The sequence below is a fragment of the Lutjanus erythropterus genome, unplaced genomic scaffold (genome assembly GCF_056507025.1).
Source record: "Lutjanus erythropterus isolate fLutEry1 unplaced genomic scaffold, fLutEry1.hap2 Scaffold_179, whole genome shotgun sequence".
In the NCBI taxonomy this organism is placed as follows: Eukaryota; Metazoa; Chordata; class Actinopteri; order Lutjaniformes; family Lutjanidae; genus Lutjanus; species Lutjanus erythropterus.
The window spans coordinates 12501-37500 of record NW_028146656.1 but is presented as its reverse complement, the minus strand read 5'-3'; the positions used below and the strand labels follow the sequence as shown (position 1 = coordinate 37500).

The 25000-nt window shown below is 42.6% G+C and overlaps 1 protein-coding gene across 1 annotated transcript in view; it reads right to left on the bottom strand.

The window, feature by feature from the left end:
- qtman (queuosine-tRNA mannosyltransferase) overlaps positions 1-23841 on the bottom strand; it is a 56444-nt gene extending 32603 nt beyond the window's left edge. Inside the window, exons 1-4 of the mRNA XM_084714301.1 lie at positions 23733-23841; positions 11918-12108; positions 9466-9633; positions 4709-4882 (exon numbers count right to left, since the gene is read on the bottom strand). Coding sequence (XP_084570427.1) covers positions 4709-4882; positions 9466-9633; positions 11918-12108; positions 23733-23744 — 545 coding nt within the window. The 5' untranslated portion in view covers positions 23745-23841. The remainder of the gene's footprint in view (positions 1-4708; positions 4883-9465; positions 9634-11917; positions 12109-23732) is intronic.
- Between the last annotated feature and the right edge of the window lie 1159 nt (positions 23842-25000).

Here is a 25000-nt window from a genome sequence, read left to right as displayed (position 1 = left end):
TGCCGGCTCTGATCAATCACTATTAAATTACAAAAGTCCACCGCTCAAAGGCCGATTGATGGATGGATCCCACAAACACACCGACCACAGAGACGCCAGAGACGCCAGGGACGAAGCCAGAGACGAAGCCAGAGACGAGGACAGAGACGAGGACAGAGACGAGGCCAGAGACGAAGCCAGAGACGAAGCCAGAGACGAGGCCAGAGACGAAGCCAGAGACGCCTCAGAGCAGAGGCCAGAGACGAGGCCAGAGACGAGGACAGAGACGAAGCCAGAGACGAGGCCAGAGACGCCAGAGACGAGGCCAGAGACAAGGACAGAGACGAGGACAGAGACGAAGCCAGAGACGAGGCCAGAGACGCCTCAGAGCAGAGGCCAGAGACGAGGCCAGAGACGAGGACAGAGACGAGGCCAGAGACGAAGCCAGAGATGAAGCCAGAGACGAGGCCAGAGACAAGGACAGAGACGAGGACAGAGACGAAGCCAGAGACGAGGCCAGAGACGCCTCAGAGCAGAGGCCAGAGACGAGGCCAGAGACGAGGCCAGAGACGAGGCCAGAGACGAAGCCAGAGACGAAGCCAGAGACGAGGCCAGAGACGAAGCCAGAGACGAGGACAGAGACGAAGCCAGAGACGAGGCCAGAGACGCCTCAGAGCAGAGGCCAGAGACGAGGCCAGAGACGAGGCCAGAGACGAAGCCAGAGACGAAGCCAGAGACGAGGCCAGAGACGCCAGAGACGAGGCCAGAGACGAGGCCAGAGACGAGGACAGAGACGAGGACAGAGACGAAGCCAGAGACGAGGCCAGAGACGAGGCCAGAGACGAGGACAGAGACGCCAGAGACGAGGCCAGAGACGAGGCCAGAGACGAGGACAGAGACGAGGCCAGAGACGAGGCCAGAGACGAGGCCAGAGACGAAGCCAGAGACGAGGCCAGAGACGAGGACAGAGACGAAGCCAGAGACGAGGCCAGAGACGAGGCCAGAGACGAGGCCAGAGACGAGGCCAGAGACGAGGCCAGAGACGAGGCCAGAGACGCCTCAGAGCAGAGGCCAGAGACGAGGACAGAGACGAGGCCAGAGACGCCTCAGAGCATTCACACACTCACTAAACACACACTTTTGTTTTGTTTTGTTTTCTTCTTCTGGTCCACAGAGTTTTTCTTCACCATAATTCCACCTCAGACCGACAGACACCATGAAAGTGATCTGCATCGTCCACTCAGATCAGAGCCTGAGGAGCACTTCCTGTGATCCACGCTGTCTGTTCTGAAGACAGAAAACTAGAAAAGAGGCAAAGCTGTCCGGAGAAAACTGCAGGTAAAAACTGGCATCAATGAATCATTTCTGTAAATATTCTGAGCAGAACTCGTGTCCGTCCTCTGCTGTCAGTTTGTCTCATGTCTCAGATTTTCTTTATACCTCAGTGAACCGAGTCTCTGTGAGTTATGGACTCTTGGTCAAATAAAACCAGACACATGAAGACGTGTCTTTGAACTCTTTCTTTTCATCTCATAACATTATTTAGAGAAACGTGTCAGCGTGGCTCTTAATTCAACATTAATCTGATATTTTACAGTCAAAATGATTCATGGAGGGAAAAATCAATGATGCAAATAATCAGTTTGTAGATGACAGAGTTATTGGTGAATCAGTTTTGTTTTGGTGTTTCCCCCCTCTGATCAGACCACATCAGTGTAATACCTCTGCAGAGAACCAGAGAACCCCCCCCCCCCCCCGGAGTGTTTTATATTTTCAAAGCGCCGGACGCAGTCGCAGCGTTCGGTGCAGCGGCTGCAGGCGAGTGGAGGGATTGTCATCCATGAATATCATCACTTACTTACACTGACTGAGTTCACTGTGGATCAGACACATTAGCATGAGCTGAAAATGAGCTGAGAAACACTGGAGGGGAGACGTCCTGCAACACACACACACACACACACACACACACACACACACACACACACACACACAGACACACACACACACACAGACACACACACACACACACACACACACACACAGACACACACACACACACACAGACACACACACACACACACACACACACACACACACAGACACACACAGACACACACAGACACACACACACACACACACACACACACACACAGACACACACACACACACACACACACACACACACAGACAGACACACACACACACACACACACACACACACAGACACACACAGACACACACAGACACACACACACACACAGACACACACACACACAGACACACACACACACACACAGACACACACAAACACACACACACACAGACACACACACACACACACACACACACACACACACAGACACACACACACACACACACACACACACACAGACACACACACACACACACACACAGACACAGACACAGACACAGACACACACACACACACACACACACACACACACACTGTTAGCTGTGACCAAAACATCCCCCACCCTGATGGTGCACTCCCAGTCTGACCAGTAATCCCAGTTGGACCCACAGAGCTGATCCCAGTCTGTCACTTTGATGTGAACAACAGTGTTGAGGCTAGTTACTCAAAAAAGTAATATATTACATATTACATATTAAACTCAAAAATAGTAATGCCTTACTTTACTTTATTACTCCCTGGAGAAAGTAACTAGTGATATTACTAGTTACATTTTTTTTCTTAATTACTGTATAATTGCCTGAGATGCATCAGATGGAGTCTGTGCTGTCGCTCCAGGTGCTTCTTCCAGTTGGAGGTGGAGTTAGAAGCGGCGGAGAGCAGGTTCCTCCGCGGGCAGAGTGCAGGTTCCTCCGCGGGCAGAGTGCAGGTTCCTCCGCGGGCAGAGTGCAGGTTCCTCCGCGGGCAGAGAGCAGGTTCCTCCGCGGGTAGAGAGCAGGTTCCTCCGCGGGTAGAGTGCAGGTTCCTCCGCGGGCAGAGTGCAGGTTCCTCCGCGGGCAGAGTGCAGAGAGCAGGTTCCTCCGCGGGCAGAGTGCAGGTTCCTCCGCGGGCAGAGAGCAGGTTCCTCCGCGGGCAGAGTGCAGGTTCCTCCGCGGGCAGAGTGCAGGTTCCTCCGCGGGAACCTGCGGGTAGAGAGCAGGTTCCTCCGCGGACGGAGAGCAGGTTCCTCCGCGGGCGGAGAGCAGGTTCCTCCGCGGGCGGAGAGCAGGTTCCTCCGCGGGTAGAGAGCAGGTTCCTCCGCGGCCGGAGAGCAGGTTCCTCCGCGGGCAGAGTGCAGGTTCCTCCGCGGGCAGAGTGCAGGTTCCTCCGCGGGTAGAGAGCAGGTTCCTCCGCGGACGGAGAGCAGGTTCCTCCGCGGGCGGAGAGCAGGTTCCTCCGCGGGTAGAGAGCAGGTTCCTCCGCGGACGGAGAGCAGGTTCCTCCGCGGGCAGAGTGCAGGTTCCTCCGCGGGCAGAGAGCAGGTTCCTCCGCGGGCAGAGTGCAGAGAGCAGGTTCCTCCGCGGGCGGAGTGCAGGTTCCTCCGCGGGCAGAGAGCAGGTTCCTCCGTGGGCAGAGTGCAGGTTCCTCCGCGGGCAGAGTGCAGGTTCCTCCGCGGGAACCTGCGGGTAGAGAGCAGGTTCCTCCGCGGGTAGAGAGCAGGTTCCTCCGCGGGCGGAGAGCAGGTTCCTCCGCGGGCGGAGAGCAGGTTCCTCCGCGGGTAGAGAGCAGGTTCCTCCGCGGACGGAGAGCAGGTTCCTCCGCGGGCAGAGTGCAGGTTCCTCCGCGGGCAGAGTGCAGGTTCCTCCGCGGGTAGAGAGCAGGTTCCTCCGCGGGCAGAGTGCAGGTTCCTCCGCGGGCAGAGTGCAGGTTCCTCCGCGGGAACCTGCGGGTAGAGAGCAGGTTCCTCCGCGGGTAGAGAGCAGGTTCCTCCGCGGGCGGAGAGCAGGTTCCTCCGCGGGCGGAGAGCAGGTTCCTCCGCGGGCGGAGAGCAGGTTCCTCCGCGGGCAGAGAGCAGGTTCCTCCGCGGGAACCTGCGGGTAGAGAGCAGGTTCCTCCGCGGGTAGAGAGCAGGTTCCTCCGCGGGCGGAGAGCAGGTTCCTCCGCGGGCAGAGAGCAGGTTCCTCCGCGGGCAGAGAGCAGGTTCCTCCGCGGGCAGAGTGAGCACGTCAAGTTCCTTCTGTTCAACACGTTCAAAATAACGACTGAATCTCCACCCGTCCAAACTCGCTTTCTGCTGCTGGGAACCTTCCTCTGAAAAAGAGCTCGCCGTTGTTGACGCTTCCATTTGTTCCCATCTGTCTTTGCGGGTGCCGCTCTGCTGCCGGGTGTCGACCAATCGGTGATGGTAAATGATACCTCGTGCCAAACCCAGACCAATCACATTCACGCCCCCCTCCCCTTCCCTTCTGTTCTCTGTGTTGTGTGTGATGAAGGTGCTACTGGAAAATGTAACGCAAGTAACCAGCTCGGGAAAACTGTAATAATATTACCATTTTCAGACGAGTAATGCCTTACACTACTAGTTACTGAAAAAAGTAATGTAATTACAGTAACGCGTTACACCCAACACTGGTGAACAAACAGCTACTGCTCATTTAAACAAACAGAAAACAGGTCTGAGATCAGACACTCTGGACCTGATCAATACACTGTGACTGATAATAATCTATAACAATGTCATAAAGAAACAGAACCGATCAATATTTATACCTGATCAAACTAATACAGGACAGAAGTGAAAGTAAACACACTGACCTGCTGACGTCAGGCAGCTGCAGTGGGAAGTACAGGACAACACACTTGGGTCTGATGAGCCGGTCCAGGTCTTTGGGTCGGTGGTCTGGGATCTTCTTCATGAAGGAAGAGATGGAAGACAGGAAGGAATCCATGTTGAAGGCGGAGTTAAACACCACCACGTCTGACACCAGGCTGCAACACAGACAACCGCAGATATCTGATCAATTCACTTATCAATAAAGTATTTTATTATCAGTTCAGTCCACAGGTTCACAGGTTTGAAATAACTCGGCCAACAGTACAACAAGTTAGAAAGAAGAAGAATAACTGAGCTAACAGAGGAATAACTTAGCTTACAGAGGAATAACTAAGCTAACAAAAGAATAACTTAGCTAACAAAAGAATAAGTTAGCTAACAGAGGAATAGCTTAGCTAACAGAGGAATAACTTAGCTAACAGAAGAATAACTTAGCTAACAGAGGAATAACTTAGCTAACAAAAGAATAAGTTAGCCAAAAGAAGAATAACTTAGCTAACAAAAGAATAAGTAAGCAAAAAGAAGAATAACTTAGCTAACAAAAGAATAAGTTAGCCAAAAGAAGAATAACTTAGCTAACAAAAGAATAACTTAGCTAACAGAGGAATAGCTTAGCTAACAGAAGAATAACTTAGCTAACAGAGGAATAACTTAGCTAACAAAACAATAACTTAGCTAACAGAGGAATAACTTAGCCAAAAGAAGAATAAGTTAGCTAACAGAGGAATAACTTAGCTAACAGAAGAATAAGTTAGCCAAAAGAAGAATAACTTAGCTAACAAAAGAATAAGTTAGCCAAAAGAAGAATAAGTTAGCTAACAGAGGAATAATTTGGCTAACAGAGGAATAACTTAGCTAACAGAGGAATAACTTAGCTAACAGAGGAATAACTTAGCTAACAAAAGAATAAGTTAGCCAAAAGAAGAATAACTTAGCTAACAGAGGAATAACTTAGCTAACAGAAGAATAACTTAGCTAACAGAGGAATAACTTAGCTAACAAAAGAATAACTTAGCTAACAGAGGAATAACTTAGCCAAAAGAAGAATAAGTTAGCTAACAGAGGAATAACTTAGCTAACAGAAGAATAAGTTAGCCAAAAGAAGAATAACTTAGCTAACAAAAGAATAAGTTAGCCAAAAGAAGAATAAGTTAGCTAACAGAGGAATAACTTAGCTAACAGAGGAATAACTTAGCTAACAGAGGAATAACTTAGCTAACAAAAGAATAAGTTAGCCAAAAGAAGAATAACTTAGCTAACAGAGGAATAACTTAGCTAACAGAAGAATAACTTAGCTAACAGAGGAATAACTTAGCTAACAGAAGAATAACTTAGCTAACAGAGGAATAACTTAGCTAACAAAAGAATAACTTAGCTAACAAAAGAATAACTTAGCTAACAGAGGAATAACTTAGCTAACAAAAGAATAACTTAGCTAACAAAAGAATAACTTAGCTAACAGAGGAATAGCTTAGCTAACAGAAGAATAACTTAGCTAACAGAGGAATAGCTTAGCTAACAGAGGAATAAGTTTGCTAACAGAAGAATAACTTAGCTAACAGAGGAATAGCTTAGCTAACAGAGGAATAGCTTAGCTAACAGAGGAATAACTTAGCCAAAAGAAGAATAACTTAGCTAACAGAGGAATAACTTAGCTAACAGAGGAATAACTTAGCTAACAGAGGGATAACTTAGCTAACAGAGGAATAACTTAGCTAACAAAAGAATAAGTTAGCCAAAAGAAGAATAACTTAGCTAACAGAGGAATAACTTAGCTAACAGAAGAATAACTTAGCTAACAGAGGAATAACTTAGCTAACAAAAGAATAACTTAGCTAACAGAGGAATAACTTAGCCAAAAGAAGAATAAGTTAGCTAACAGAAGAATAAGTTAGCCAAAAGAAGAATAACTTAGCTAACAAAAGAATAAGTTAGCCAAAAGAAGAATAAGTTAGCTAACAGAGGAATAACTTAGCTAACAGTGGAATAACTTAGCTAACAGAGGAATAACTTAGCTAACAAAAGAATAAGTTAGCCAAAAGAAGAATAACTTAGCTAACAGAGGAATAACTTAGCTAACAGAAGAATAACTTAGCTAACAGAGGAATAACTTAGCTAACAGAAGAATAACTTAGCTAACAGAGGAATAACTTAGCTAACAAAAGAATAACTTAGCTAACAAAAGAATAAGTTAGCCAAAAGAAGAATAACTTAGCTAACAAAAGAATAACTTAGCTAACAAAAGAATAACTTAGCTAACAGAGGAATAGCTTAGCTAACAGAAGAATAACTTAGCTAACAGAGGAATAGCTTAGCTAACAGAGGAATAAGTTTGCTAACAGAAGAATAACTTAGCTAACAGAGGAATAGCTTAGCTAACAGAGGAATAGCTTAGCTAACAGAGGAATAACTTAGCCAAAAGAAGAATAACTTAGCTAACAGAGGAATAACTTAGCTAACAGAGGAATAACTTAGCTAACAGAGGGATAACTTAGCTAACAGAGGAATAACTTAGCCAAAAGAAGAATAAATTAGCTAACAAAAGAATAACTTAGCTAACAAAAGAATAAGTTAGCTAACAGTAAAACAGCCATCTGTAGTCTGATGCTTGATAACGAAGCTTTATGAAGCTTTATTAATGTAGTTCTGATGTATAAACAGTGAGCTGTGGGTTATTGTTTGATTATGAAGCTCTGTGCTGCGGTCTAATTTGACTGAGTGAAGTCATCTGGCTTTGATCCAATCAGAATCCTCCTAATGACCTGCAGCTGTAACGTGGTTAGACTCTACTTATTGATGAGCTGCCCTGCAGATCAACAACAATCACTTTTCTCTTTACTGTTACACAACTGATTAATGACAACTAGAGCCACTTCAATCACACACACAGCATTATGTCACAGCAGCTCATTAACCAATCATGTCACAGCAGCTCATTAACCAATCATGTCACAGCAGCTCATTAACCAATCATGTCACAGCAGCTCATTAACCAATCACATGCAGCTTGACAGGCTCATTAAGACAAAGTGTTGCAGCTGAGATCAAACAAACGGCGCTCAGTTCCTCGGTTTGATATTGTTAGTTATATATTTAATACATCTTTAAGAACTTTAGGAACTTCATGGCTCAAAATATACTTCATATTGTTTTATCAGCCTTTAACCGATGACATCATTTCCTACGACACAAACATCAGGTCACATTTTATACATTCGTTCTGTTTCTTGCAGACTTTTTTCTGACTGTAGATCAGTTCTTAAATGAACCATCGTAACGTTCCACTGTCCACTGAGCAGGTAGAACTTGATCAGGGCTGTGGGGTGAATACAGCGGTGGACAAAGTACTCAACTCCAGTACTTCAGTCAAAGTACAGATACTCCTGGTCAAATATTACTCAACTACAAGTGAAAGTTGCTCAGTCAAAATTTTACTTGAGTTAAAGTACTGGAGTACTTGCTTTTAAAAATACTTAAATATTCAAAAGTACAAATTACAAAGTACATTTTCTAATATCAGTACATGCTGTATTGTTCTCATGATGCGTTTACTGAACCTTGTAACTCTGTGAACCACCTGATGAAGCTGTGACCTGCTGTAGATCCTCTCTGATACACAAAGTGTGTAGAAACACCTTAAAAACTTCAACACAGAAACACAATCAGAAACAAAAACAAACATTTTCTGATGTAACTGAATTAAAATCACATCATTAAATCAGATTGAAGTCGACTGTAAGGATTTTCTGTTAAATAACTCAGATTTCTTTCTGTCTTCAGATGCAGTATATATACATGAATTATGTAGTATTTTTCACTCTGATAAAAACAATCCAACTTTAAAAACTACCTGGAATAATGAATAATTCTAATAACATGTTGAGATTTAGTTCAGTCTTTCTCCATGACCTCTTTCTGTTTGAATGACAGAGGGACAGTTTGTTCTTGTTACAGACGCCTGGATGACGTGTTTCTGCTGTGACATCAGTCCAGAGGAGCTCTGTGATTGGTTTGTTTCTGTGAGGAACACGTCATGTGACCAACTGCATTTTAGAAAAGAAAAAACACCAACAGCTGATTTCAAAGCTGCGCTTAGTGGAAAAGTAACAACAAGCTTCATAGAAATGAAGTGGAGTCAAAAGTACAATATTTATCTTTGAAATGTAGCGAAAGTCTGAAGTTTACAAAAAAAACAAATACTCAAGTAAAGTACAGATACTCAAAACATGTACTTTGTTACTGTCCACCACTGAGTAAATATGTGTTGACTGATGTATTTGATTTAAAATAGATGAGTCAACTGAGTTTATCCTCCACTGAACTGAACGGTGCTCAAATATATTGACAAGTTGGACTAAAATACGTCCAACAACATACTGAGACGTCTCATATCTGTTCTGAGATCAGTATTTTAACCCAAACTGGCTCACAAACTTTAAATAAACTGATCTCATTTTGTCTCTGTGTCTAATTTTCCAAGATTTAGAAATAAAATCTAGTTTAATGGTTGACAGCCAGTCCAGCTGTTTGCTGTGTGCGCAGTGTAAACGTGTCCACGTCCACCCAGGACAAACAAACTGTATGGACGTGTGTGTTTTGACTTGGAACACCTTCACTTGGATGCATCACCTGATTTATGACCTGGAACTCGTTGGACTTGATTCAGCTGACTTACTAATACCGATAATTCATCAATAATCAGAATAATTATCATTAACTTGCGTGCCTGTGTGTTTACCATGAGAGGACCTGGTTGTATCCGTACTGGAAGTCTCTCTCCTGGTCTTTGCGGACCGGATAAACCAGCTGGTTCTCGTGAAAGTACAGAACCTTCTTGAGACGGGACAGATCTGGTCTGAGAGCCACCAGCTCACACAGGTTCAGGACCGAGCTGCAGAACAGAACTCTGAGGACAGAGAGACACATGGTCAGTCCAGAAGACAGAGACCTGGAGACAAAGAACCACCTCTGGATTCAACATGGACACACAGAGAGAGAAAAAGTTCTATCAAACTGACTGATCAATCACCCTGATCAGGACTGGATCCTTTTTATCTGGATAAAAAAACTCTCATGCTAATGTTATCATGTTAATGTGTCCAATACTTTGCTTTATGACCAAATAAAAGCAGAACTACAGGCGTTCCCATCAGGCTCGGCTGGACTGAGCTGTTTAGTAATTATTAGCTACTGTTAGCATGCCGATATGCTAAACTAAGATGGTGAACATGGTAAACAGAGTATTAAAATGGCCTCAAATCTTTTTGATTTAGATTCTTTTAATGCTGAGAAGCTAGAAGAAAGCAGCAAACATGCTAATATTAGTATGCTAGGAATGTTGAATGCTAAATGTTAAATAATTACGTTAAACTTGACTCATAAACTGCCACTCTTACAATGTTACCGTTAGCTTGTTAGCATTTTATATGATATTATACTAATTTACTACTGTTACAATGTTAACATTTGAATTTAAGATTGTAAAAATTGTATTTGTTAACACTGTGAGCATGTTAGCAAATTGATGGTTAGCATCTAGCTAAAAGCACTGCTGCAAATACAGCGTGAAAAGATCTGCTAGCATGACTGCAGACCTTCAGACAGCTCAAACAAACACAAAGGAAATGTTTTTATTCTGTGAAACTCAAACCTGATAATATTAAACATTTTATTATGTTTATTCTTCATGAATATTTTGATTAAAACTTTTAAATGTATGAAGAGAACAAAGTTGTTTGATTAAAACTTTCAGCTGCAGAAATAAACTTTTATCGATGCCTGTTTGTATCGATGACCTCAAAACGAAGACGAGCTGAAGAGTCTGAAGACCTGAAGTACTGTGTGAACATGTGACACAGTCAGGAGCCAATCAGAGAGCAGAACAGTGAAACAGTGAAACCGTGAGTGTGTTTGTTCATGATGCCCTTTAAGAAACACAATCTGAGAATGAGTCACACACACACACACACACACACACACGATCAAATATAGATCAGTGTGGATCTCTGATTGACTGTTATTGATCAGATCTGACTCAGCAGATTCAAACTTCAGTGAAATCTTCCTCACACTGCTCCTCATCCTCATCTTCATTGTTTCAACTCAAAATGACGAAAGATTACAGCTCTCACCAAACAGGAAGCAGAGCACTTATTAACACTTATTAACACTTATTAACACTTATCAATCCTTATTAACCCTTGTTAATATTTGTTAAATTTTTTTTATTTTTAAAAATATTTGTTAATATTTGACAATATTTGTTAATATTTTTTAAAAATATGTTAATATTTTTTTAAAATATTTGTTAATCATTTTTTTAAATATTTGTTAATATTGGTTATTATTTTTTAAAAAATATTTGTTAATATTTTTTTTAATATTTGTTAATATTTTTTTTAAATATTTCTTAATATTTTTTTTAAATATTTGGTAATATTTTTTTAAATATTTGTTAATATTTGTTAATATTTTTTAAAAATATTTGTTAATATTTTTTTTAAATATTTGTTAATATTTGTTAATATTTGTTAATATTTTTTAAAAATATTTGTTATTTTTTTTATTATTTTTTCTTTTTTTTAATATTTGTTAATATTTGTTAATATTTTTTAAAAATATTTGTTAATATTGGTTAACCACCTCATATTTACTAATTTCCTGCAGAAACAGGCAGAGTCTTATTATGTCATACAGATTATGAATCAATTATTAAATTAACTGCCAACTATGTTGACAATCCTTAATTTTAAGTCATTTTTTTATTTTAAAAAAGTTCAAATTCTCTGATTTCAGTTTCTTAAATGTGAATTTTTTCTGGTTTCTTTCCTCTCTGACAGGAAACTGATGATCTTTGAGTTGTGGACAAAACGAGACATTTGAGGACGACATGTTGGACTCTGATCAACATTTCATGACATTTTATGCAACAGACAATTAATTGATTGATGGTTGGTGATCGTTGCAGCTCCGGTTGGGACAATGTGTGAAACAAATAAATCAAAACAGAATGCAATAATTTATATTTTCTCGATTGACTGATTATTAGTCGTTTGCCTGTAAAATATCAGGATGGTGAAAAATTGATCCTGTTTGGTGTCACTGGTGATCAATGTGTCAATAACTTCTCCAGTAATGATTTAGTTGTTTGATTTTATTGATGGGTGTTTCTCCACCTGTGTGAGTCGTACCTGTATGACGGACAGGTGGGGATGGTCTGGCTGAAGTGCAGCGCCGCCGTTCTCGCCCTCCAGTGCCATTTCTTGGCGGGCAGCGTGTGGACAGAACAGCTGTCGATGTTTTCCTTCAGCAGGTCGATCAGCTGTTTGTGCGAGCCGCCATAGAACGCCTCCAGCAGGAGAACGCTGGGCGTCTGAGAACTCTGACAGAGAGGAGACAGACGGTATTGATCAGACCGATCAGGTGGATGGAGCTGCATTGATTAGACTTTTTGTTTTTATTGATGAACCTGTTGTTTCTCTGTTACAAACGATTGATCCGTGTGAATTTGAGACACTTATTAAAAAGTGAAAGATGGTTGAAAATCAGACCAGGACAAAAAATAACTGACGATTTTAAGTTCAACAAAAGAAAAAATGTTTTTCTTTGTCAGATTAATGAATAACATCTCTAATGGTTTCGCTGCAGCAGGATCAATATTTAAATTCAGTCCACATCCTGTTGTTGGCATTTGTGTCACAGCAACTCAGTCAAACTCAGGATGACTAAACATGAAAAACTAGAAGAGAAACAAACAGGAAAACTGACTTCAGTCTGTTCAGAGAATTCAAATATCATCAGACTGAAACTTCAGAAACACAACAGCCTGTAAAGAAATTTTAAATAAAGGTTACTGATTTCATTTTATTGAGAATTAGACCTGCAGACGACCAAAGTTAATGAGTTTAATTGAATTTTACTGTGGTTGTACTTCTGACTGTAGTTGGTTTACCACTGAATAATTAACTATTAATTTAAAACAAACACCGATCAAACAAAAAACCATGTCATCAATAAATCCAATAATTTAAATAAATCCAATTTGTGAGGAAAAGCTGCAGAAATCAGCTGATAATTAAACAGCAGTGGTAACGATCGCAGGACGAGATATCCGATATCTGAACACAAGGTTTTATATTAATTTCACAACATATTACGTCCTAAAACACGAAGCTTGATATTTTAAAAGGGTAGAATTCAACATGTTAAATATGAGAACTGAAACAGATCGGATCATTTTTCAAAGACGACAAAAAGGTGGATTAGTGTTCAATTATTTTAAAAACGCCGCTGACTTTGACCTGCAGTTTTATTACCAAGTAGGTTTTCATAACAAACAGATGACTAGAAATATAAAATGGATTAAGGCAAGTACTGTCAGTTAAAACAGCATAAACAGAAACATGGAGGAAAAAAGAAAAATAAATGTACAAAACAGTAGAAACAATATTTACAGTGTGTCTGTTATTCAAACAGATGAAGAAGCTGCGCAGATTTAAGGAAAAAAAGAATCTGAGGATACAGGAGGATTTTACAATCTGAGAACCAGAAGACGGGAACGTGTGTGTTAACGTCAGGTACGGCGGGGGGGGGGGGCAGCGGACTGCAGGACACCGTCGAGTGTCGGCTACAGTCTCACCTGTACACCTCAGAAGGCGTGTCATGTAACAACAACAACAACAACAACAACAACGAACCACTGGATTAGACTCATTTTAGAGTCTAATCCAGTGGTTCTCAACCTGAGGCCCAGGACCTCTCAGTGAGTCCCCAGAAACAGAAACAGTAAATATGTCAGCAGATACACAACAATAATAATAATAATAATAATAACAATAATAACAACAGTAAAGCAGATTTGAATGTCTTTGTGTGTGAATCATTTCTGAGTGTAAAGACAGAAAATAAAGCTGAGGTCAGTAAAAGAAAACTATTGTTGACCCGCTGAGCTGCAGCTGCAGTAAATGATGATGTCTGCAGCACATTGTGTCCTGACAGAGAAGCTGCGAGTCCATTATGATGAGCAGCTTTAACAGGAAGTCCCCCGTCTTTCTGTCCGTCTGCGTGTCCACCCTCTGAATCCTCCCAGTCATTTCCAGTCCTTCCATTTAGCCGCCCACAATGGGAGCTAAACTATCTGCAGCACTCAGTCGGCCACAGAGCTCATCGGTCGATAAATCTGCTCCATATCAGCTCTGAGTAATGAGCTCTTTATTCTCTCTGTGCAGATACCGGCCGCCGCCGCCGCCGCCGCCGCCGCCTCGACACAGGTTAAATCTGATGTGTCAAAAATACAAATTCAAACATTATGTCCTCCATTGTGCTCAAACGCTCCAATCTTTTTCCTCAATGCTCCAAAATAATGCGACATATTAAAATGTGAACGTGAGGGACGGACAGAGGACAGAGGGACGGACAGAGGGACAGACGGAGGGACGGACGGAGGACAGAGGACAGAGGGACAGACGGAGGGACGGACGGAGGGACGGATGGAGGGACGGACAGAGGACAGAGGGATGGACGGAGGGACGGACAGAGGGACAGAGGACAGAGGGACAGACGGAGGGACGGACAGAGGGACAGACGGAGGGACGGACGGAGGGACGGACAGAGGACAGAGGGACAGACGGAGGGATGGACAGAGGACAGACGGAGGGACGGATGGAGGACAGAGGGACAGACGGAGGGACGGATGGAGGACAGAGGGACAGACGGAGGGACGGACAGAGGACAGAGGGACAGACGGAGGGACGGACAGAGGACAGAGGGACAGACGGAGGGACGGACGGAGGGACGGACAGAGGACAGAGGGACAGACGGAGGGACGGACAGAGGACAGAGGGCCAGACGGAGGGACAGAGGGACAGACGGAGGGACGGACAGAGGACAGAGGGACAGATGGAGGGACGGACAGAGGACAGAGGGACGGACAGAGGGACGGACGGAGGGACGGACAGAGGACAGACGGAGGGACGGACAGAGGACAGAGGGACAGACGGAGGGACGGACAGAGGGACGGACGGAGGGACAGACGGAGGGACGGACAGAGGACAGAGGGACAGACAGAGGGATGGACAGAGGGACAGACGGAGGGACAGAGGGACAGACGGAGGGACGGACAGAGGACAGAGGGACAGACGGAGGGACGGACAGAGGACAGAGGGACAGACGGAGGGACGGACAGAGGACAGAGGGACAGACGGAGGGACGGACAGAGGGACAGACAGAGGGACAGAGGGACAGACGGAGGGACGAACAGAGGACAGAGGGACAGACGGAGGGACAGACGGAGGGACAGACAGAGGGACAGACGGAGGGACGGACAGAGGGACAGACGGAGGGACAGACAGAGGACAGAGGGACAGACGGAGGGACAGACAGAGGAACAGACGGAGGGACGGACGGAGGGACGGACAGAGGGACAGACGGAGGACAGAGGGACAGACGGAGGGACGGACGGAGGGACGGACAGAGGACAGAGGGACAGAGGGACGGACAGAGGACAGAGGGACAGACGGAGGGACGGACAGAGGACGGAGGGACAGACGGAGGGACGGACGGAGGACAGAGGGACAGACGGAGGGACGGACAGAGGGACGGACGGAGGGACAGGCGGAGGGACGGACAGAGGACAGAGGGACAGACGGAGGGACGGACGGAGGGACGGAGGGACGGAGGCTCATTAACTCGACGGTTTCTGACCTTCTGACCTCTAAAATGAAGAAACGGACTGACTGCACACTCAGACCTCATCAGCTCTTCTTTGTTTCACTTTGATGAATTTTAGAAGAACAAGACAAAAATAAATCTGATCTTTGATCATGATGTGACCCCTCAGACAGATCTGTGGACCCAGCGGGGGTCCAGAGCCAGAGGCTGGAAACCAGTGGATGAAGAGAAAGGTACAAACAAACAAAAACACAATTACTGAACTACTTTAATCATATTTTATGATCAGTTTTAGTTTTCTGACTTCAGGAAAAACATCTGAACTGAAATAACGAATCAGTTGAGTGATTATTAATTGACTATTAAATTAACTGTAAACTGTTTTAACAATCAATTAATGATTTCGAGTCATTTTCTCTGATTTCATCTTTTAAAATGTGAATATTTTTTTGGTTTCTTTCCTCCATTAAACTGAAGGACAAAACATAAAGATATTAAACTCTGAGAATATTTTTATATTTTTCAACATTTTATAAACAAAACGACTAAAAATGATCAACACATTGATTAATAGAGAAAATAACTTACGATAAAAAGTCAACAAATGTAACAATGAAATTCAACCAACAAAAATCAACAGTTGGATCTAAAAGATCTGCAGTCGGAAAATATAAACGTCTACAAATAAAAACGTTTGAAAGGAAAAGATGTTGAGATTACTCGTCAGCTGTGAAGATAATACGAAATAAAAAGGAAATGAAAAGTCTGAAGTGGAATCAAAGTGAGGTCATCTGACTGGAAGTTTATCAGAAATGGATCGATTAAAGTCGAACACATCATTCCACCTTAAAGAGTCCCTGTGAACCGCGGCGGGGGATTCCACAGACTCATCTCACCTAGACACCTTTCCTCGCCCACTGCTGCAAACATGGAAGGCTGCCGACACACATGAAACAAAGGGTTAATGTCTGTGACTTCCCCCTGACGGCGAGGGAATCCCCCCTGAGCAGCAGGCAGCGAGGGGTTAACAGCAGCTGAGTCATGAGTCAGCCCGCACGCCACGGAGACGAACACGATCAGACTGGAAACTGAAGTGGAAATGTTTTTCTGCTTCTTCATGATGAATGTTTTGTGAATCTGTGGGCGAAGCAGGAATTCATCCCACCTGACGTCCCGATCACATCAGCGGCTCCGACTCGTTTAAACTGATCGAATCACGGCCTCTCGCAGGATCAATATCCATGTATCAATACACAGTTAACTGGGCTTCGCCGCTGTTAGAGTCTAATAAGAGACTCAGTCATCGCCGGACACACCGTCCTGATATGTGACTTTATCTCGGGCTCGTGTTTGGCGTGTTCGCTCCGCGTGAACGCCGCCGCCCTCACAGTTCAGAGTCCCGACGTGTCTGCTGATCGTAAATGTCAGAGGTCACACAGGTTCATTTTTCAGTGGATGGGACAGTAATATAACAGTTTCATTGTTTCATTATGCTTTTGTATTTTCTGCTTTACGTTAGCTGCTCGCTAAATCATTAGCCTTGTTGGCGTCTCGACGCCGACGGTTTTGGCGCCTTGCCTATCATCAGTGTTCGCATGATTTAACTTGTTAACATTAAATATATCTTCTCCATCTGAAGGTTGAATTACTATGAAGCTTCACTTTAATAAAAACCTGTCAACTCTTACCATTTTAATTATTGATTAATCTGTCAATCATTTTCTCAATTAATTGATTAATTGATCTTGTCACTTTCTTGCCAGTTGAATCTTGTTGTACGTCTGTGACCTATTTTTCAAGTCTTGCCTGTAATGATTATTTTCATTATAAATTAATCTGTCCATCATTTTCTCCACTAATCAATTAGTAGTTTTTGTGCATAAAATGTCCGTCGGTGTCGTCCAACACGACGTCCTCAAATGTTTTGTCCACAACTCAAAGATCATCAGTTTCCTGTCAGAGACGAGGAAAGAAACCAGAAAATATTCACATTTAAGAAACTGAGAATTTGGACTTTTTTAACTAAAAAATTACTTCAACAAATAATCAATTACTAAAACAATCGATTAATAATTTAATTTATAATTCAACAGTTGATTAATCATCGATGAATCGTTGCAGCTCTACTGTCAACAAACGACTGGTAAACCTTCCAGTGCCTAACTCCGCCCATTTCACCCAAAAAACATGTCTCACAGTTTCAACGTCTGATCTGAGTTTGTCTTTTTTAAATCGGAGGACAGACGCTGCCGTTTCACTCGTCTCTGTGAAGAACCACTGATTTAAAAGACATCACATGACCTCCAGTGACATCATCACCATGACTTTGTCACTGGTGTAACGACGCATGTTAACATGCTGCATCTACTGCAATCATGTGATATTTCATGTTTCAGCATGCTAGCATTAACATGTTCGAGTGCTAACGTTAGGCTTAGTTGCTAATGTCTGATGTGTGGTGACGTTCAGAACCACTGTTAGCATTGTTAGCAGTGTTAGCATTGTTAGCTGTGTTGTTCTGTGGATGACAGGATCTGCTGGTGGATGGAAGGGGATAAAGACCTTCATGTTCTCAACACGTTGAATTTTTATAACTTTATTGATCCCCTGACGAGTCATCTAGCGCCATCATCAGGTCAACATCTTCATGTGTCCAACACTTTGGTTTATGATCAAATACCTGCAGAACTACAGACATTCCCATCAGCCTCAGCTGGACTCTGTTAGCTAACAGCATGCTAACATGCTAAGCTAAGATGGTGAACATGGTAAACATTATACCAGCATGATAGCATTTTGAGCATGTTAGTGTGCTGATGTTAGCATTAGCCCAACATCCTCACAGAGCAGCTAGCATGGCTGGAGACTCTTCTGTTCAAGTATTTGATCAGCCTTATTGTTTGATCTACGAAAAAAAAACAAAAAAAAAACGTTTTCCAGCAGTTTGTTTTGTCCGAAACACAAAGAAATTCAGTTTACTGTGACAAAAAACAGAGAAAATCAGAAAATATTCACATTTAATCTTTCTTGAATTTTCTTGAATCTTTATTGATTCTTGAAGATCATCTTGATTACCTGATTTGTTGTAATATGTATGTATACACATACATATATATATATATATATATATATATATATATATATATATATATATATATATATATATATATATATATATATATACACATATACATATATATATATTTCTGACTGACATAATGTTGGCAGCACTAAATGTTTACTTTTCTTTATTCAGCTCAGTGCAGCAGAGGCACATGAAACATTTCACACGATCAAATCTGACTAAGAATAATAATGATGACGATGATGATGATGATGATGATGCTGATGTGATGATGATGCTGATGATGACGATGATGAGTGTGTTTCAGTGTGAGTGAAGCTGCTGCAGGAACAGCTTTGATCTCATATTAGAGGATTAATGTGAGTGAGAAGTGACTTTCTTCTGTTAATTGAAGCGGCTCACAGTTAATCATCAATCACACTGTAATTATAGAGACGAGGTCATGTGACGAGCCGCAGACTCACTGGAGAATAAAAACAGGCGACGGGACGAGCAGCACGCCGTTTCTCTCATCGTTCACTTCACACAGCAACATGACACACGCTGTTAATTCTCCTCACAGATCCACTCTGCCTTTTTACAATTTTGTCTTTATATATTGTAAATAGTTTGATTTGAATTGATTGATTCTTAACAAAGAGTAACAATTTCTATGTACATCAGACCTCTGACACACACACACACACACACACACACAGTATATAAAGTAGGTTTGTTCTGATCAATAACATAAATTAATCTGATATCACATCATTTATTATCCTGAAACGTCCCAACAGCAAAATGTACGTTTAATTATTTTAACCTGAGCCAGGTAATAATAATAATAATAATAATAATAATAATAATAATAATAATGATGATAATGATGATGATGATGATGATGATGATGATGATGATGATGATGTATTAACACACTGGTTATTGATGGGAACACAGATCAGGTATGAGACTCTTCATCTTCCTGACAGAACGACGGCAGTTTATCTCCGACCACAAACCACAAAGTCCCTCGATTCAAATCCAGTCCCAGACCTTATGTTTCCCCTCTCTCCCTCCACTTCCTGTCTTGTGTGTTCTGTCACTGTCCAATCAGGAGTGAGAAACGCTGAGTGTCACAGTACATCCAGAGATTTTTATCACAGTATTAAACTATAATTATTAGTTATAATTTCATTTTGACTGAAACTAAAATTGTGATTTTTGCATTAATCTAATTTTCAGTGAAAAATGATTATGATGTGACTTTTGCTTGATTATTTCAGCGTCTCTACAGTATTTCATTTAAAATGATACAAATTTCACCTTTAAGAAATATTGATCGTCACGTGATCTGAAAACTAAAGGCAGTCATGTTGTGATCTTGATGTATTTAGATCATCATTAGGAGAGCGTGCGTCTGCGGCGGCCGTGGGTTCCACGCCCGCCTGATGCCCGCCTGATGCCTGCCTGACGCCTTCCTGACGCCTTCCTGACGCCCGCCTGACGCCTGCCTGACGCCCGCCTGACGCCCGCCTGACGCCCTCCTGACGCCTGCCTGACGCCCGCCTGACGCCTTCCTGACGCCCGCCTGACGCCCGCCTGACGCCTTCCTGACGCCCGCCTGACGCCCGCCTGACGCCTTCCTGACGCCTGCCTGACGCCCGCCTGACGCCCGCCTGACGCCTTCCTGACGCCCGCCTGACGCCTTCCTGACGCCCGCCTGACGCCCGCCTGACGCCTTCCTGACGCCCGCCTGACGCCTTCCTGACGCCCGCCTGACGCCCGCCTGACGCCCACCTGACGCCCGCCTGACGCCGCCTGACGCCCGCCTGACGCCCGCCTGACGCCTTCCTGACGCCCGCCTGACGCCCGCCTGACGCCTTCCTGACGCCCGCCTGACGCCCGCCTGACGCCGCCTGACGCCCGCCTGACGCCCACCTGATGCCCCCTGACGCCCGCCTGACGCCTTCCTGACGCCTTCCTGACGCCCGCCTGACGCCTTCCTGACGCCCGCCTGACGCCCGCCTGACGCCCACCTGACGCCCGCCTGACGCCGCCTGACGCCCGCCTGACGCCCGCCTGACGCCTTCCTGACGCCCGCCTGACGCCTTCCTGACGCCCGCCTGACGCCCGCCTGACGCCTTCCTGACGCCCGCCTGACGCCCGCCTGACGCCTTCCTGACGCCCGCCTGACGCCCGCCTGACGCCTTCCTGACGCCTGCCTGACGCCCGCCTGACGCCTTCCTGACGCCCGCCTGACGCCCGCCTGACGCCTTCCTGACGCCCGCCTGACGCCGCCTGACGCCCGCCTGACGCCCACCTGATGCCCCCTGACGCCCGCCTGACGCCTTCCTGACGCCCGCCTGACGCCGCCTGACGCCCGCCTGACGCCCACCTGACGCCCGCCTGACGCCCGCCTGACGCCTTCCTGACGCCCGCCTGACGCCCGCCTGACGCCTTCCTGACGCCGCCTGACGCCCGCCTGACGCCTTCCTGACGCCCGCCTGACGCCGCCTGACACCCGCCTGACGCCCGCCTGACGCCCTTTGCTGCGCGTCACTCCCCGACTCTCTCACCACATTTCCTGTCATATCTTCAGCTGACCTGTATATTAAATGTTTCAGTCGTGCCTGATTGATCATCAGAGGAATGAAAACAGGCCGACGAGGTTTTCTGGTTTAACTAATATTTTATTATAGTTTCATTAAATATTATGCTGTTGGGTTTTTTTTTAATAACACTCAGGTACAATTCAATATTTAATTTAATCATTTAATAATTAATATAAATTTGTTTATCTGCAGTATTGAATTCTACTGTATTTACAACAATGACAAAAAAACTATTTTTATTCTTTTCTTAAATAAAAAAGTCCAAATTTCTCACAGGAAATACTTGAAAAAGTACGTCTGTGTGCTCCACATGATTACAAATATTTTTAAACTGTTGATCTTTGTCAATCAGCAGATTGATCAATGAAGACTTGTCAAACAGGTCCTGACAGCAGGATAAAAAAACGCCCCACGTTTGGATCAATAACTGACAAGGTTGTCTCAGGATTAATTAATCAGTTAATTGAATGAAAACACTCATTAACTGCAGCCTGTTTAGGGACTAAACATTTTGTAAAATTATTATGATAAAGAGTCTCTTCAACCAGAAACAAATGTCTGATCTCATTCATTTAATGGTGATTGTAACTGATAATATTTGTGATTTATGATTAATTATACACGTCTTTTGGTTAAAGTACTGAAACGTAGCGGAGTGTGAACTTTGTACGATTATGACTTTAAAAGACAGAAAACTAAATTAAATCGTCCGTCTGAGAACAAACGAGGATGTAAAGAACCTTAGAAATCTGCTTCATATTGTGTCTGTGTGCAGTTTCAATTTAAAACATGAGTCATATTCTGTCATCTTGTTCTGAATGTAAAACCTCTCACACACACACACACACACATATAATACAGTATTACACACAGTACTTCACTGTATAGAAATATAGAAAGTACCATAATTCATCTGAAATATGTTTCTGCTCTCTGTGTTTATGAGACGTTTCACTTTGGAAAATTAAATTCTGTTTATTCTCACGAGAGTTTGTCTTTTATTTCTTATCAACATTGTCAGTTTTACTGCTACGACTCACCTTTTTCAATTATCTTGGACTTAGATCAATATTTTCTAACATTTTACAGACCAAATAACTGACTGATTATTGGAAAGATTATTGCCAGATTGGTCACTAGTTTAAAAATAGTTTTTTTCAACTGACAAGATTGTAACAGGATTAATGAATCAATTAATCATTTTGAGGTTTTTTTTGTTGTTGTTGTTGTTGTTGTTGTTGTTGTTTTTAAAGTTAAAATTCTCTGATTTCAGTTTCTTAAATGTGAATATTTTCTGGTTTCTTTCCTCTCTGACAGGAAACTGATGATCTTTGAGTTGTGGACAAAACGAGACATTTGAAGACGTCATCTTGGACTCTGATCAACATTTTCTGACATTTTATGAAGGAAACAACTAATCAATGAAGAAAACGATGGACAGATTAATCAATGATGAAACCAATCGTTAACTGCATTCCTGAAGTTCAGGTCTGTGGATCAGACCAGATGTACTGAACAGCTGGACTTATTTTACAGATTTTACTCCTAAAATAAATAATTACATTTTATTTATTGTTGCATATTAAACTTTCTAAAAACGTAGAAAGTTGTTATAATAACGGGGTGATACATTAATGTCTTAATTCTGACTTTTCATTATTATTATTATTACATCTTTTTTAAAACATATTTATTGTCTTTTTGAAGACATAACATTCAAAAGTACCGTAACGTTAATAATGTAAACAACATAAACTATATTGAGAGTAAGTAAAAGACAGACAGGAAGTCTTAAAATGGACTCACAAACACAAATTTATATACATTATACACACACACACACACACTTTTTATGGAAAAATCAACCGTCTAAGTATTTCACAGTTTAAAAAGTGTCTTTGTTGAATTCAGTATTAAATACTTCAGAAGAGTGAAGCTCCTGTTTCTTCTTTACAATCAACTCAAATAATGAAAACATCAGTTAACTTTGTTACCAAGAATTATTAGAACTAACTTTTACTTCAGGTTTAATATTTGTTATTTTTCATTTTCTTTATAACTGCAGTTAACAGAGTATTAATACACCAGACTGCAATACAAGTATATTTGATGACTGAAGTTTTATCAAATACAAACATGATGACAAGGGTCATCAAAGTACTTTTAACTCTAGTACTCAGTACTCAGTTGATGTCCTATAATAGTTGGTTTAAGTACTTCATTTGCCAGTAAAAATACTTCAGTACTCAGTTACTACTTTAATAGTCAGTTAAAGTACTTGAGTACTCAGTAAAAGTACTTGAGTATCTTCCCTGTCACATTAAACTGAGCTGTGTAAAGTGTCATGTTCCTCTGCTGTGTGATTAGCTCTGTTAGCTCTGTTAGCTGTTAGCTCTGTTAGCATCGTTAGCCAAACACACAGCAGCAGCTGCTGCTAACAGCTAACAGCTAACTAGCTCTCCTGCTCCTCCCGCTATCAGCAGCCCTGCTCTCCGCGCTAACACAGGGTACCCGCCGGGTCCAGCCTCCCGGAGGAGCGGAGCACCGTCCCGGGTCTGTCTTCACACTGAACACGGTACACTGAGCCCTCGGCGGGGGACAAACAGCGGCTCGGGTTCGCTCACATGGTCGGATCAACGACGGGAGCAGGACACTCACCTCTGACTGCATCTGCACGGCGCCAATCCACGACCACGAAAGACGTAGACTCAACTACGTCATCACGTCGCTTTTATGGCCGAGCCTGGCGAGGCGTCCTTTTCCCGCCTCTTCCTCTGACAAAAATAAATAAATAAATAAATAAATACATAAAATAAAAATCCAAGTATGTGTTCCAACACAGAAATATAATACAGATAAAAACAACAAGTTGACTGAAGGTACTAACAATAAACAGACAAGAATAAACAACAACAAACATGTCACACTGTTTCTGTTTGTTCATGTTGTCATTTCTTATTGTAGTTTGTATTACAGCAGCGGTACTGCTAATACTGCCAGTGAGACTGCTGGTATACTGTAATCATAATAATAATATAATATAATATAATAAAATATAACAACAACAACAACAACAAAAACAATAATAATAATAATAATAATAATAATAAGAAGAAGAAGAAGAAGAAGAAGAAGAATGATAATAATAATGTAATTATTTAATTGAATTATTTCAGGCTACTTCTAATAATGCTAACCTATATTGCCAATACTACTAATACTACAACTGTTAATAATGCTATTGTTCATACTGATACGTCTACAACAACTGCTACATAACTGCTAGTGATGGTACTGCTAATCACAATACGTCTACTACTGTTCAGCTAACACTGCTACTCCAGTACTTATAATACAAATACGAGTCTTTCTGATGGAATTATTAGCATTAAGAAGGACAGTTTTAGCAGTGGAAAAATCAGTGTTAGCAGAAGCAGCATTAAACGTAGAAATAGCCATATTAGCAGTAGTGGTGTTAGTGGTATCAGTATTAGCAGCAGAAAAATCAGCATGAGAATTAGAAGAATTAGCAGTAGCATTGTTAGAAATTGCAGTTTTAGTAGTAGCAGTATCAGTAGCAGCAGTAGCAGCAGAAGTATTAGCATTACTCATATCAAATAGTGGTAGTAACAGCAGTAGCAGTACTTGTAGCAGTATTACTTAGCAATAGCATTGTTAAAAGTACCAGTGTTAGCATTAGCAGTATTAGCATTAGCAGTATTAGCATTAGCAGTTTTAGCAGTAGCAGTATTAGCAGTATTAGCATTAGCAGAGACAGTAAAGAGCAACTTTGAAACAAATGATCTGTGTTTGCATTTGATCAGTAATCAGTGAAACGATGAGCTCCTCACACAGATCATGGCTGAGTTATTGATCAATTTATTGATCACTGATAGGCTGCAGTATTGTAAAGCTAGATTCATATT